The sequence below is a fragment of the Plecotus auritus genome (genome assembly GCF_963455305.1).
Source record: "Plecotus auritus genome assembly, chromosome: 6".
Lineage (NCBI taxonomy): Eukaryota > Metazoa > Chordata > Mammalia > Chiroptera > Vespertilionidae > Plecotus > Plecotus auritus.
In genome coordinates, this window is record NC_137773.1 from 95,845,922 (window position 1) to 95,861,559 (window position 15,638).

Genomic DNA, 15,638 nt, shown 5'->3' on the forward strand with positions numbered 1-15,638 from the left:
AGCTCTACTGACGACTACCACCAGAGACTGGCCCAGGCCACCATACCCTCAGGAAGCCAGAAAACCAAATTTTAAATATGGCAATCATTTCGAAACGTGTAGGATGCCTCATGGGCAGGCCAGGCCAAGTGCATTGCCAGGCCATGGCGTCTGACTATGGACTACCGACCGAGGGCAGACCCTCAGTGAGGGGACCCTGTTGTGAGCCTCCTAGTTCTGCTATGCTGGATGAGATGACCCTTGCCCTTGCCTAGAAGTTTCTGACCCCAAGGAAACGAGAGGAAGTGACCAGTATCTCAGCCCCGGAAAATGCTACCTGACACTTGTGACCTTCCACCTTCTTATAAAAGCACCATGTTCTTTCCAGGGTGACAAGATGTTGACCCTTTGCTAGTTGAACAAGTCAAAAAAAAAGGGAAGGAAAGGGAGCACCCTCCTATACTGTGTGGAATTCCCCTGTACTCACAGGAAAACAGGGACCTGTTACTGAGCATCCCAAATGATCAAAGCACCAGTGAAGGAGGCAAGGCCTGACTTTCTTGCTTCACCTAATCCCAGTACCGGGGCAAGATGGGGCTATCATACCCTCTCCCTCACACCCTGCTGCAGAGCTTCAACTCTCCCAGCAAGCGGCTAAAAGCCCCTCACCTACAGAGGCTGCCCACCACCCTTGTCGTCAGTCTCGTTAGGCCCAAGCATGCTCACCTGCCCCGGTAAGAAATACCTGCTGTTGACCCCAAGGAGCAACGGGGTGAGGCTGGTCAAACCACGGGGGTTTGTTAGGTGGGATCTGGTCGTGGGGTCCAGGGCCCCGGGGGCCAGTGGCTGCAGGGTCCTGGACCCCTCCTGAGGCATCATATTCAGAGGAACCAGGCATTTGGATGGGAGGCTTGCTGTCATCTGGAGCCAGGTAAGAAGGCAGTTAGTGGAGGCCATAGCAGCAAGAGGTACCACCCAAAACAGTCATCAGCGGACACCCAGGCAGCCCAGACTGGGCTTCATTTCCTAATAAATCCTTGCTTCATGACCCAATGAAAACTGCTGGGAAGGCAGCAGGACACACACTTCTTTTCTGAAAGCTTTACAGTAAGTACCGTACTTCTACCATGTTGACTTTAGTTTGCTGAAGAATTTTTATCATTGCTGAATTTTATTACCTATTCTGTATCTAATTCAAATATCACTTCCATTTGATGTTACTTTATTAGACTTCTTTAGTGTTAAACCATCCTTACACATTCCTGGAACATGTCCTTTTTGGTCATAAAATATTTTAAAGATACTTGGCTGGATTTAATTTGCTAGGATTTTGTTTAGTATTTCTGCATCTTTATTCAGAAGCGACGCTGTATTATATTGGTAATTCTTGTTCTGTCCTCGCTCAACTGGTGAGAAAGTTATCTTGGTCTTGGAAAATGATTTGGGCAGCTTTCCTTTGTCTGTTCTCTGGGACAGTTTATAAAGGAGAACTGAGTTGTAAAAGTTTTAACATTTAAATGTGTAATTCCCCAGCCTGTTGCTTTAAACTGATTAGAATCTGGCCTGAGACTCTGAAACTAGAGACCTTCTCTGTGGGAAAGCTGCTTTCTGGGACCAGCCCCCAGTGAGTGCAGGGGAGCCACATACCGGGCTGGGTGGTTGGTGGGATGGCTGGGGCGGGCGTAGGGGCTGGCGGTGGGGCAGGTGGTGGTGGTGTGGCCTTGACTTCAGCTTCCATTTGTGGCATCTGGATCTGCTGCTGTTGCTGTTGCTGCTGCTGCTGCTGTTGGGCCAGGCTGTTGACAAACTCCTCATGCTGCGTCTTGAGGGTCTGGATCTGCTGTTGGAAGGCCAGCTGCACTGGCTGGACCACCGAGGAGTACTCATTGATAAGTGTTGCCTAGTAGAAAGAGAAGGGCAGTGGCACTCAGTGCTCGAGCCTCAGGGCCCACCCCTTCCAGAGCAGCATGGGGACAAATGCTAGGAAAGCACTGGGAAGTCGGGGTGCTGCCAGGGGCAGTGAGGCCCAGAGGCTGGAGCAGGCTGGCAGGTGACCGTCATATAAACCGATCAAAACTACCTGAATCTAGCCAAAATCTTAGTGATGTGCAGTGCAGTTTAGAATTCCCTGATAATGGAATCAGGCAATGATAGCTGTGCTCTAGGCGGCCACACAGACTTTAAACATACATCACTGACAAATATTCTGAGACATGCTCATGGGCTGTGCTTACTTGCTGCCTGGCTTTGAGTAAGTCACCACCTCTCTGAGCCTCAATTTTTCTCAGCTGCAATATGGGACAACATTGGGACCAACTTCTGAAGATTTCAGGGAGAAGTCAGCAAATAACACATGGAAAGGGACTAGTATGGTAGAGGCTTAGTAAACACAAGCTATCATGTTTACTAAGCTGAACTCAGGGAAAAAGCAGTTAGCCTTAAATGTTGTATAGTAATACAAGTACATTTTTATTTAACGCTAGAGGCCCAATGCACAAGATTCGTGCAAGAATGGGCCTCCGCCCCCCCCCCCCCCCCCCCCCCCAGCTGCCAGCACCGCCTTCGCACTGGCTAGAGCTGCCTTTCTGCCTTCCCATGCTGCCCAAAGGCCCGGAGCAGCTGGGGTGGTGCAGAATGCCTGCGTCATCACCATGGCAACGATGCAAGCGCCCTGCCCTGCCCCCTGGGCACCTGCGTATGTAAATTAACCCACCATCTTTGTTGGGTTAATTTGCATACTCACTCCTGATTGGCTGGTGTGTTTCGCAAAGGTACGGTCAATTAGCATGTTACTCTTTTATTAGGTAGATAAGAGAAAGTAAGTAAAATGTAGAGAAAGTATGAAATGCACTTTCCTCATCTGTTTCTGAGCATGAAAGCCTGTCTCCTGTGGAGAGGATGGCATTTAGGACCATCACTGAGGGAAGCAGCCTGCACAGAGCTCCTGACATTCAGCCAGGCCTTTCAGCCTGAGAGAAGAGGTGTGAGCTGTGCCTTTTATTCCAGAAGCTGTGCATAGGGCAGTGATGCTGGTACCATGGTAGGGGGGACCAAGAAGACCCTCCCTGCCCTGTGCCCCTCCCCTGGGCAAAGGCAGACACATGTATGGGAAGCACTGACTGCACAAGATGATGGCCACAGCAGCCTAGACTACCTGGGGTCTCCTCAGCTTCCCATCATGTGAATGCGTGCCTGGAGGACCAGTGCAAACAAGCCAATGACACCCTGAGAACAGGGTCTAAATTGGGAAAATGGGTCACAAGCGCACCGGGAAGCTTCCCTGGGAGGGTTCCCCCCTTCCTGTGCATGGGACAGGGTCCCCCAAGGCTGCTGCTCAGATCCCAGTTTAGAAAATGCCATCTGGGCTCTGAGGTCACCATTCCATCAGATGTTCCCAGCCCAGGTTGGGGAGGTGGGCCCTCTGACTTCTGGAAGCTGCTGGGGTGGTGTCCACCCTGGCCCCGTGTGTAGTTCGGGAGATGGTGGCACTCACCTGGTACTGGCCGAGCCCCAGGGCTGGGCTCTGCAACTGTTGGATGATGGAGTCATCAAAGTAGCCGTTCTTCTCCCATAGCTGCAGGAGCTGGACATGGGAGGATGAGCGATCATGTCAGGGAGAAACAGCATGCCCCATCCCCTGCCCACCTTATTCTACCCCTCCAGGCTGCGCCACGTACCCGGGCAATCTTTTGCTGCTTGTCCTCCTCCACGGCCAAGAAGCTGGTGCAGTAGATGGGTACCACAACCTTCTGCAGGGCGGCCAGCAGCTCCCTGGCCTGCTTGCGCTGGCTGTGAGGGAGAGACCTTCCGCGCGTCAGGGCCCTGGGGCGGGACCCGGCCACACGCCCGTTACCATCGTGGCTCCAGCCATAGCACCCTCTGCCTTCTCAGGGAACGGGCCCCCAACCCAGCTGGGACGAGGGCTGGGCTCCCCACAAGACCTGTGCTGGCACTTGGGCCCCAATGACAGACAGCAGTGGGAGGAGGGAAAAACCACAGGGTGGGGACCTTCAGAGCAATGCCTGTCACTTTGGTCTCCTTGTTAGTAAAATAATCCTTCCCTCCTGGCATAAGAATGAACAGACACAGAGCCTGTGAGAATCCCACTGTCCGCAAAGGACAGGCTAGAGCAGCTGTGGGTTCAGGGCCTTGTCTATGTGGCCTTGCTCAGCACTTGGATCCCATGTGCACAAAAAGCTCTGACTTGGGCCCCATGTTTCAGGAGGCAGAGGGAGTATGCCAAGTGTGCCTGGCATTGGGGACCTGTGGCTGGCAGGGCAAGGCAGCGTGCCCCCACATCCTTTGGGGGACACTCTGAGGATAACTGGGTGTGAAGGTCCCCTGCAGCTGTACAATGAGGTGACGCAGGACCCCCAGCGTGGCAGTAAGCCCAGATGGCATGAGGCAAGTGGCTGGAACCCCTCCCAACACCAAGTTCACCAGAGAGAGCTCACAGACTGGAGCAAGTGCCTGGAGTAGGGAAGTGGGTCAGGGGAGGGAGAGCAGTCCAGGCGGAGGACAGGGCTGTCTCTGCAGAGCTGCCTGGAGTCAGAAGAGGGGTGGATAAAGCAGGAAGGCAGGGAAAGTTCCAGGCGGCTGCTTATTTCCCCACATGCAAAATAAGGGGGAATGATGATGTAGGGAGTGGCTGAGTGTGGCGCGAGGAGGGCAGGGACCCAGGATATATGTGTGGCGGAAGATAGGGCAGGGCAAAGGACTGAGAGGGACAGGTCAGTTTCTGCTGCCCTCACAGGCACCATGCCCTTCAGCTGGCCAAGCTCAAAGCCAAACATGGCAGCCACACACCGCCTGCTTCCTTCTGCCTGTCTCCTCCCGGGGCCTGCCTTGGCTCAGGCATCTGGTTCCTTAAGTTAACCTTTATTATAAGGCCCCCAAAAGGCAGTGGAGATGTAACCACTGACCTGGGGAGGGCTGTGAGGGTGGGGTATTTGTCTTGGTGGGCTGGGACATAGGGTCAGCAAGGGGAACCCAGCATCAAGGACCCTGAAGCAGGGCAGAGTCAGCTGACTGAGGGTGTGTAATGTGTATCATTAAAGCAGAGCTGACAGCCAACAGAGAGATGCTGAAAGATGCCAGAATTTGCCCTATGAGAGTAAGGAGTGAAGGAACAGTGGCCCTAGGTGAGGTGGGGATGGGGGTGGGAATCCAGGGAGAGGCTGAGGCGGGGGGGTGGAGGGGGTGGGAGGAGAGTGGTGGGGAGGTGTGTAGGGGCGGGGAAGAGGAGGAGCTTGTGGCACAGATGACCCTCTCCCAGGGTCTCTGGACAAATGACCCACATCCTGAGACCAGCCAAGTTATTGAGTAAAGTACAGTGGCCACAAGAGGGCCAGAAGAAGAGGGAAGGCAAGCGGGGCCCAAGAGGCCCTTACCAGTGGTGCAGCACGTCATTGATCAGGTAGATGAGGTGCAGCCGCAGCTCAAAGTGTGCCCCATCAGCTGTGATGCGGTTCCGGAGGTGGCCTGCCATTAGCTCACAGTGCGGAGGGGACTTAGCATTGCTGAACATCCAGTTCTTCCCAGCCTGCAACAGACAGAGCAATGGGTGAGCAGAGTTGGGCTCCCCCAGCCAGAGCATGGGCAGGTGCCCAGGGAGTTCAGGGCACAGCCGAGGGTGTGGTGCCCAAGGGCTCGGCCACATGCTGCAGCCTCTGCCTGCCTTCCCCCTCTCTTGGAGGTGCTCAAGGGGGAAGGGCAAGAATAGATGGGGCATCGCTACAACAGCCCTGGCCCAGAGGCTTTGGTGGGCTCTCACCTGTCAGGAGCACTAGGTTCTGGGAGCACTGAGCCCACCCGGCCCCACTGCCCTCACCGAGATGGCATCTTTGGTGCACGTGTCAATGATGGGCTGCAGCAGGTTGTCAAACTCGTTCATGTCCAGCTGGGTCTCCTCCAGGAGCTTCTGCATCTGCTGTTCCACTGCATGGGCCACGGCTGCCGTCACCTGCTCCTGGGAGGCCAGGTGGGACCAAGACTGCCCATCAATGTCCCACCACAGCAGCAGAAGGCCCCGTCCCTCACATCCACAGCCTCACCCCCACACCTGGAGCAGTCACGGCCACGGCAGGCAGAGGTTAGAGCAAGAGACAGAGGGAAAGACATTGTCTACCCCTACCCCAGGTGACAGATGGAATGATTAAGACCCAGAGGAACAAGGAACCTCTGCAGGCTAATTAAACACAAAAAGAAAGTGAGCAGAGAGCATAGAGAGGACTTATGAATGGTCACTAGTCAGGAGAAAGGAGAGCAACCAAGGAATGGAAAATTAAAACAGGATAGCAGTTTCATCATTAGACTGGCAAACTGAGAGACTGCTGAAATCTGGGACTTCTGTGGGGACAGGCAGTCCAATCAGGGCTGGCCGAGGCTGGACCACCCATCCTATGAGAAGCTCCATCCAGGGTGAGTGATCTGGCATGTTTTGTTGTCAGCAATATGACAGTAATCTTAAATATAGTAATAAAACAGGGGCTAGTGTTTTAGATGCCTTATTTTTTTTTTAATTAATCTCATTTTCCATGTGATTCATCCTTCTATATTTGGCGCAACTATTAGAACTGTAATGGATCAGGACAGAAGGGTCGTTCCCCTCAACAGCTTGGAGTGACCTGACTAGCCAGAACTGGTGCCAATGGCACCAAAGGCCACATGGTATTCTGTTACACAATTTCTAACGTGTAGTCCCACTCATAGGTGTCCACCCCAGCAAACAGATTGGGTAATGATTTCACTGGAATGAGAAGTAACCTCTGTCCAGAGGGACTGAGCTAAACACGCCATGGATAGTGGCAGCACTCTCCACAGCACTGATGCTTGGTAGTAAGTCCTCCTGATAGTTATTTGTGAGTCCCAATGTACATATGCAAAAACTGAGGCACAGGGGTGAGCTCCAGAGACCACCTTAAGACAAAAAGGGGGAAGGGGAGGGCCCTAAGCCTACTCAGGGCTGATGGAGTGGGAGGGAAGAGGAGGAGCAGGCCCCGTACCTGTCTGAGGGCAAGCAGGTGCTGCTCCTGCTGCTGCAGGTTCCACTGGCTCTGCTGGATGAGCTCATCCATTGACGGGGCTCCCTGGGCGGGTGGGATGGGTGCAGCAGGGGCCAACGGGGGCTGTGTGAGGGGTGGCAGCGCTGTGGCTGGCTCCAGCTCTGGGGCCTGCTGCTTGCAGATGACTGGCAGAAGAGGAGAAAAGGTGCCCCTGTGAGAAGGTGGCTGGGGTCTAGGTGTCTCCTTGGCTGCCTCTTGGGCAGCCCTAGGCCACAAGGGCTCCCCGCCCTACACTTACCATCCACAAGAGGACTTCTGCACTGTGCTGCAGCCACACTCCCACCAAAGTCTGCCAGGCTCCACTCACTCTTAGCCTGGTTCTCCCACCCCTCTCTCATTCCCCCAGAGCCTAGAACCAGCCCCTTTCCCATGTCCCATCCACCACCTTCCGCCTTTGTACCAGTCCTCTCCTTGGAGATTTCAGGACTGTACCCCTGCCACTCTTTCCAACACTGCTTGTCTTGCCCAGTGTCCTCTGGCACAGACCAAGCTAGAGCCCATCCCCCTTCACCCTCCCCACCTCACCAAGGCCTAAACTGATGCTAAACCCAGGCCAAAGCTCTGCCCCCAAGAGCATCTCTCCTAGTCCCTCAGCCTCTCTGCTACCATCCCCTAATATACTCTTTACTTTCAGGTTATCAAAGCCACCTGACGCCCAGCCAGGGAGCCCAAAATAGGAGCAGACCAGCACCCCTGATCACATGCTGTGGCCCATCACCACGTGCCTCTTGATTTCCTTATCCTGACTCTGTTTGGGGAAAGGGACTCCTCGGAGTCAAATGAGATTGAGCCAGGGTGAGACGACCATCCTACTGGTAGGAGACTGGGTCAGGTGGGTGTGTGCCCTGAATGTGGCCAGATGAGAAGAGATAGAAATTTGGGTGGTGGGATGTGGGGGGTTCTGCTGGGAAGGGTCACTGAACAAAATGGTCTCCCCATCGGCCACTGGGTCTTGTCTAGTCTGAACATAACCATGCACTTCTGGAACCCTGCTGAGTCCCGTCCCAAGGGGACCTGGTCTTTGAATAAAGACAGGCAGACAGAACAGATGGTGTTGTCCAGGGCCCATCTTGGGGCAGTCAGTCACTTCTTAGGTCTGGTTGAGCCTTCTGGCGTTGACACCCTCGGGGATATCCTCCTCCACCTCCCAGAGACATTTCTTCAGCAAATCTGTTCTCTTGCTCTCATTTCTTCATTTTCTCCTTCTTTCTGACTCCTTCCCAGCAGCCCCTAAATATACCTGTCTTCTGTCTTAAAAAACTTTCCCTTAATCGCATGCCCCTCATCTCAACAATTTTACAGCCAAGATTCCGTTTCAATTCATCTCTCCTTTACCTTACTAGCCCAGAGCAAGTCTAGCTCTGTCCACCCATCCCACCCCCTATCTCCACAGCCCTTGGGGACATCCTTATTCAGCCTGATGGCCCTGTCACAGGTCCCTGTCTCACTCAGTCTGTGTGGCCACTTCTTCAGCCCCTTCCTCTCTCTCTCTGACCCTTAACTGCTGGGATGCCATGGCTGTCTTCTCTCTGAAACCCCCAGGGCTGTGGTTGGCAAACTGCGGCTCGCGAGCGACATGCGGCTCTTTGGCCCCTTAAGTGTGGCTCTTCCACAAAATACCACGGCCTGGGCGAGTCTATTTTGAAGAAGTGGTGTTAGAAGAAGTTTAAGTTTAAAAAATTTGGCTCTCCAAAGAAATTTCAATCGTTGTACTGTTGATATTTGGTTCTGCTGACTAATGAGTTTGCCGACCACTGCCCCAGGGGAATGCAATTACAATCAGCATACCATAATTCCTAAATCTATCATGTTCACCTTGGATTCCTTGAGCTCTGGACCTAATTACAGCTCGAACAGCCCATAGCTTTCCACAGGCATACATATCCTCTTGCCCCATGCTCCACCCAACCAAGCCCCATTCCTGATCTCTGTGGCTGGCATGGCTATGCCCATACACCCAAGACAGAGCCTAGAAGTCACAAACCCTCCTCTTTCCCTTGCACCTCACACTGACAAGTCAACCCGTGCTGACATCAGTTTCCTAGATCACATTCTGGTCTGTTTGTGTCCCTGCCACAACTCTGTCACCTGTATCACCCTTGAAACTGGTCTCCCTGAGTCCAGTCCGGTCCCCTCCACATGGCAATATAGTGATGCTGCTCAAAGTGTGGTCTGAGGAGCAGTCAGGTGAAAGATTCCACAAATATAGAAGTGGTGAAGGAGTACTTGATGCTTTTATGGCTCACATTTTTACTCTATTTTGCAAAGATATACTCTCTACAACAGAATTTTAAAAAACAAAAACTGGTCCTTCAACAGAGTTTGCAAAACACCGTTATAGAACAGTCCTAGGCCTCGGTCTTTACAATGACTAACCCTGCTCCACAACACAGACCTGAAACCAACCCTTCAAGAGACCTCCAAAGCTCCCAGGAGAATTCCTAAGTCCTTGGCAAGCCAGGCCTCCCTACTCTGCACCCTCACTTTGAGCCACTCTAAGAACCCCTCTTTCTCTGGGCTTCAGACATCTTGAGCTCTTGTCCCCTCCACTTCCTAATCCCTCCTAAGGCATTTCCCTCTGCCTGAACATTTTTCTCTCTTCAGTTCCCATCTGGTTAAGTCTATGCATTCTTCAATCACAGCTAGATATTGTTACCTGCAGAAAACACTTCATGAGCCCCAATCTTCCCTTGCTAGAAGCACCCTATCCTTCCTGGGTTATGGCACCAAGTCCCAAGCAGCTCTGGATTTCTAACCCTACAGGGCAGGGTGAGTGAGCTTCCCTTGCAAGGGAAGCAGCTCTCACCCCTGGTCACTCCAGCCAAAGCACTATCCTCCCCTACCTGGTTATGTCAAAAATATCCATCTGGTGCCTTAGTTCATGGATTCGACCCTTTAACCCCAGAATACCCCCAGGCTGAGTCCCTCAGGCTCAACCCACTGTCCTAATTCAGACCTTACCATCAAATGCCCCTTTTCATTCCCTGATGGCCTCACTGGTCCCAGCCTCCATTCCTGCTCCCTCCAGCTTTGCCACATTGACCATACGAACCTGACCCATCACTCCTTTGTCTCAAACTCTCTCATGACTTCACACTTCCTGTAGCAGGGGTTTTAAAGTGGTGTGCAGGGGCTAAGGAGTAACTGCTCCAGAGACATGTAAGCACACACAACATTTTGCCTATAATTTCAGGAAGCTGATCTCACTTACCCCCATCTCAAACATAACTGTGCACAAGAACCCCTGAACTGAGGGTGAAAACCCAAACATTCCCCTGGCATTTCCACTCCAGACCAAATGCTTCCCTCCCCCACACATGTTCTGTGCTCCAGCCATACTGGGCCTCTCATGGCTTCTCCCATGGATACCTAAACACACCAAGCTTGTTCAAGCCACTGCACCTTAGCAGTTTCTTACAAATTCTTTATTGAACGCTACTGTGTACTATGTATTAGGGCACAAGAATGACCCAAAACAAAGTCTGGTGCTTGTAGTCCAGGGAACATTCAGCTTTCAATGCCCATCAACTTGAGCAATCCCCTACTCATTCAAATGTATTCAGAAGCTACATATTCATTACTGAACAAAACGGATATAGGACCTTACCACCTGGAGGCTATTTGTTATTCAAAGGCCAGCTGTGATTTCTAACTCCATCTTAAATCCTCTGAGGGCAGGACCAGAATCCTGATATCCAACTCAGTGACCATTGTAAACCTCTGCAAAGAACTAAAACCCAAAGGTACAATGCTTTTTGATTTGGACTGTAAGCAACTGAAATACACAAAAACCTTGCTGGACCCAGGAAGAGCCCACAAAGGGAGCTGAACAGTGGCTCAAAACAGAGTCCCAGTCCAGCCTCTATCACTTCCTTCCTGGGAAACACCGAAGCAATCACTACTCTGCTGACCTCAGTCATCACGTTTGCTAAACAATAGAAAAACCCCTGATCTCGAGCCCAAAGGTGGATCCATAACCTCCTTCCCCATTACACTCGGACCCAGCAACCACTTGCTGCAGGCCTGGGAACAACGGAAGAGATCATGAAGGCCTAGCTTCCACAACTTGAAAGAGCATGCGACCCAAAAGAAGGCGGTTTGTGGCAGAGCTGCACTGGTATCAGAGAAAGAAATCGCTCCAGGGTGCGACCAGAGAGCTGGAGAGGACTCACGCTGCTGCTGTTCCAGCGCTAGCTTGCACTTGTAGTAACTGTAGAAGTCGCCTCCGAACAGAAACGAGAATTTTGGGTTGTCCTTCTGCTTCTCCATCGTCATCTTCTCAAACTCGGGCCCGTTGCGAGCCACGAACTGGGCCAGTTTGTCGATGACATTTCGAAGCTCCTGGTCTGGAGAACGGAGAAAAGGCCACGCGGGGCGTCAGCGAGGACCGCCCAAATCCGGGGGCCCAGGCGCACCAGCCGCCGTCCGCCAGGTCGGGATCTCTAGGGGTGGGCCCCGCAGAGGCCGCCCTTGTACGGGTCCTGGTAGGGGCCACAAGCGCGCCGGGAATGCGGAGACCCGCGGGAGAGGCCGCAGGCAAACCCGGGAGGCCGAGCCCCGCCCCCTCCTAGGCCCGGGGACCTCAGGAGGCAGGGTAGGCCAACAGGGGATCCGGGGGAGAGAGAAACGGTCCCTAAACTCGCGCTGGGCCTCACCGTCGGGTGGCAGCGGCATCTCCATGGCTCCTGCCGCCGGGAACGACCTCCGGTGCCTCTCGATCCCCCACCAGCGCCGTCTGTGGAAGCCGGCAGGAAGTGGCGCGAGGGAGCCGTTTACGGCGGGCCTCGTGGGCTGCTTCCGTCCGCCACTTACGGCCGTCGCCGGGAAACCCCGGAAGTGAGGGTGGGAGGCAGGCGGGAAGAAGCCGCGTGAGGCCAAGCGCGCGGGAGGGGCTAGCGGTGCGCAGATGCAGGGACTCTTTTGCGCTTGCGCGGAGGCGCTCCTGTCTCCCGCCGCCTCAGAACCGCTGGGACGGCGGAGCCGGCAGTTATCTGTGGCAGGGGCTCTTTGCTTGCTTCGTTGCAGCCCGGGGGCCTGGTGGGGCACTTTCTCCACGGGGCAAGGGGGTTGGGGAGTCCTTGTCTGGGTCAGGGCCTGTGTTGTATTGTCGGGGGAGCTGCAGTGAAGAGACTGCGAGGTGAGGTGAGTCTGGGAGGCTCCCGGCCAACCCCGCGGTGGAAACAGAACCCGGAGTCGCCGGGCTTGGTGAGGGTGGAACTGGGCTTAGTGAGATTCCAAAGATCCTCCCACTCGGTTCCTTTCGCTGCACCCAGCACTGAGGTAAGGAAGACTTTGCGGTGGGAACTTCCCACTCCCGCTGGCCTCAGACTGCGTGGCTTCCGCGTAGTGGAGCGCCCACGGTCGACCTTCGGTGACTCGCTTGCAAGACTGCCTTCCTTCCTGGAAGGAACAGTGATATAACTTCTAAAATGAATGTGGACGTTAAGAAACGTCCAAACTTGTAGAGAATTTTTATGAATTTGAGCCAAACTGACAATTGCGGGGGAGCAAAATCTCAAGGAATTGAGAACATGCTCTGGAGAATGGCAGCTCAGCAGCTTATTTTATACATTAAAAGGAGGAGCGGCAAAGAGGGTTACATGAAATCCATTGGTGGTAGATTAAGGGAGTTGGAAGAAACAAAGCGAGGAAATAATCTAGGACTGGATAAAAAGGCAAAATAGAGAAACATACTTTTACATTCGTGGGTACGGGATAGTTAACATTTACAGCACATAAAGATGGTATGCGGGGAACAAGGTAACATTGAGGAATTCTTGCCCTGTGGGGTCTAGAAAAATTATCCTTACCTTTCTTTCTTTTTTATCATAACATTTCAAAGGTATTCTATCTTAGCCCTGGCCAGGTAGTTCAGTTGGTTGGAGCATCGGCTGGTACGCCGAAAGATTGCGGGGTCGACTCCCAGTCAAGGCACATAACTAGTTTTCGGGTTTCATCCCGGGTCCAGGGCATGTACAGGAGGCAATCAATCGATCTTTCTCTCACATTGATGTTTCTCTTTCTACTTCTCTCTCTAAAAATCAATAAAAACATATTCTCGGGTGAGGATTAAAAAAAAAAGGTATGTTATCTTAGATGCAAAAAGGAAATTGGACAGGCTCATATAAGGTAAAGATTGACTTTTGACAAGGAAGCTACAGGCCTGGGACATAACTACCTGCCATGACCTACCTTTAGTTAGGAATTTTTATGTTCAAACCATCCAGTGCGGTTACTTTCTGTCTCTGAGTGTAAGGCCTGCCACGCAGACCTCCCCTGAACTTGTCAGGTTTAGTATGTGGTCCCTTTTTCTATAAGAGGATGAAATCAATGTATGCTAATTGTGGGGAAAGATAAGCAGCAAACTAGAGCACTGTGGACATCCCCTGATGCTTAGTTGGCCATTTTTCCTATGCAGTTGATATACATTTTAGATATACTTTTTATTGTTACAAAATGTCTCCTTTTGACACTTTGGGATTGCCTCCTGTATGCCAGATATTACTTTAGGCAAGGGGTTGGCAAACTTCTATAAAGGGCCAGATTGCAAATATTTTAGGCTCTATGGACCAAGAGGCAAAATTGAGGATATTATGTAGGTACTTATTTAAAAAAAAATTTTTTTTTAAATGTATTTATTGCCCTAGCCCAGTGGTCGGCAAACTGCGGCTCTGTTGACTAATGCGTTTGCCAACCACTGGGATAGGGGCTTAATCACAAGGAACAGCAACAGCCTGTAATTATTGGAATTGAGAGTTTAGGTCAGTGGTTGGCAAACTCTTTAGTCAACAGAGCGGCAAACCGCGGCCCGTGAGCTGCATGTGGCTCGCAAGCCGCAGTTTGCCGACCACGGCTAGCCAATTTGGCTTAGTGGATAGAGCATCAGCCTATGGACCAAAGGGTCCTGGGTTTGATTCCTATCAAGGGCACATAACTGGTTGCAGGCTCCTCCCTGGCCTAGGCCCTGGTTGGGGCTCATGCAGGCGGGAACCAATTGATGTGTTTCTGTCACATTGATGTTTCTGTCTGTCTTTCCCTCTCTTCCACTCTCCCTAAAAATCAATGGAAAAATATCCTTGGGTGAGGATTAACAACAACAACAACAAAATGTATTTATTGATTTGAAAGAGAGAAACATCAATATGTTGTTCCAGTAATTTATGCATTCATTGGTTGCTTCTTGTATGTGCCCTGACCAGGGATTGAATCCACAACCTTGGTATATCACGATGATGCTCTAACTAAGTTACCCAGCCAGGGCCTTTGTAGGTACTTTCATAACCTAAGAGAAAAATGTCCGTAACATTTTTATTGGTGGAATTCAAAATGTAATAATTGAGTACAGTTTTAAAAATACAGGTCTATTAATGAGAAGAATGGAATGCTTTTTGAGGTTCCAAGTTAGTCTTTCCAGTTATAAATTGACTAGAGGCCTGGTGCACAAAATTCGTGCGCTCAGGGGTGGGGGGTCCCTCAGCCCGGCCTGTGCCCTCTTGCAGTCTGGGAGCCCTCAGGGGATGTCTGACTGACTTAGGCCCACAAGGAGTCAGACATCCTTAGTGCTGCTGTGGAGATGGGAGAGGCTCCCACCACCACCAACCACCACTGTGCTCAGCAGCCATGAGCCTGGCTTCTGGCTGAGCAGCACTCCCCCTGTGGTCAGTGTGCGTCATAGCGACCGGTTGTTCCTCTGTTTGGTCAACTTGCATATTAGCCTTTTATTGTATAGGATTGCAAATGTTCACCTGTAAAGACCAGTGTTGGTTCACAAAAGTCCTGGCCTGTTTGGCTCAGTGGACAGAGCATCGGCCATCAGACTGAAGGGTCCCAGGTTCGATACCTGTCCAGGGCACATACTGAAAGGGTGGAGACTCCATTTTTGTGGTAGGCCCTTCATCTGGTCCCCAGAATAAATCTCCCTTCCGGGAAAGACCACAAGAAAGCAGCTAGGCCCAAATTAGGCTATACCGTAGCATGCTCCTTCACCCATCAGGAGGTAGCAGGGCATAGCTCAGACCCAGGAATGTGTTAATCATTTCCTGCCCTTTGTGCCTGCTGTAAAGCCCTGGTGTAAGTCCCTGCTGTAAAACCCTGACCTGGAATTGACCAATCGGGGTCAGCCAACTCAGGGGTTCAACCCTCCCCCTGCCCCAGACCCCTATAAAACCTTTGTCCTGTTGAAGCTCGGGCTCTCTCTCTCCACCTCGCCACTGCGCCGGTGGGTATGTGTGGGACTGAGCTCGAGCTAGCTCGAATAAAGGCTCTTTGCTTTTGCATCGGACTTGGCTCCCTGGTGGTCTTTGGGGATCACGAAATCTGGGCATAACAATACCTCAGTGGCAGGCTTAGTCCCCAGTCCCTGGTGGGGGTGCATGTAGGAGGCAACCTATCGATGTATCTCTCTCACATTTATGTTTCTCTCTCCCCCACTTTCTCTAAAAATCAATGGAAAAATATCCTTGGGGGGCGGGGGTTGGATGTGGCTTTTGGATGAACAAGTCAGACCTAAGCTCTACTCTCAGGAGCCTACAGTCTGTGAGGTGGGAGATGGGGGCAGCAGACAGGCATAAATCAGTACATAATACAAAGGTGTTA

The 15,638-nt window shown here is 52.1% G+C and overlaps 1 protein-coding gene across 3 annotated transcripts in view; it reads right to left on the reverse strand.

The window, feature by feature from the left end:
* CHERP (calcium homeostasis endoplasmic reticulum protein) overlaps positions 1–11,780 on the reverse strand; it is a 19,221-nt gene extending 7,441 nt beyond the window's left edge. For 2 of the 3 annotated variants that reach the window (XM_080672163.1, XM_080672161.1), the window contains exons 1-9: positions 11,699–11,779; positions 11,216–11,389; positions 6,984–7,168; positions 5,810–5,947; positions 5,370–5,521; positions 3,657–3,801; positions 3,473–3,562; positions 1,627–1,879; positions 725–900 (exon numbers count right to left, since the gene is read on the reverse strand). In XM_080672163.1, coding sequence (XP_080528289.1) covers positions 725–900; positions 1,627–1,879; positions 3,473–3,562; positions 3,657–3,801; positions 5,370–5,521; positions 5,810–5,947; positions 6,984–7,168; positions 11,216–11,389; positions 11,699–11,723 — 1,338 coding nt within the window. In that variant the 5' untranslated portion in view covers positions 11,724–11,779. Of the gene's footprint in view, positions 1–724; positions 901–1,626; positions 1,880–3,472; positions 3,563–3,656; positions 3,802–5,369; positions 5,522–5,809; positions 5,948–6,983; positions 7,169–11,215; positions 11,390–11,698 lie in introns of all 3 variants that reach the window. The other variant, XM_080672162.1, reaches the window with a different exon arrangement.
* Between the last annotated feature and the right edge of the window lie 3,858 nt (positions 11,781–15,638).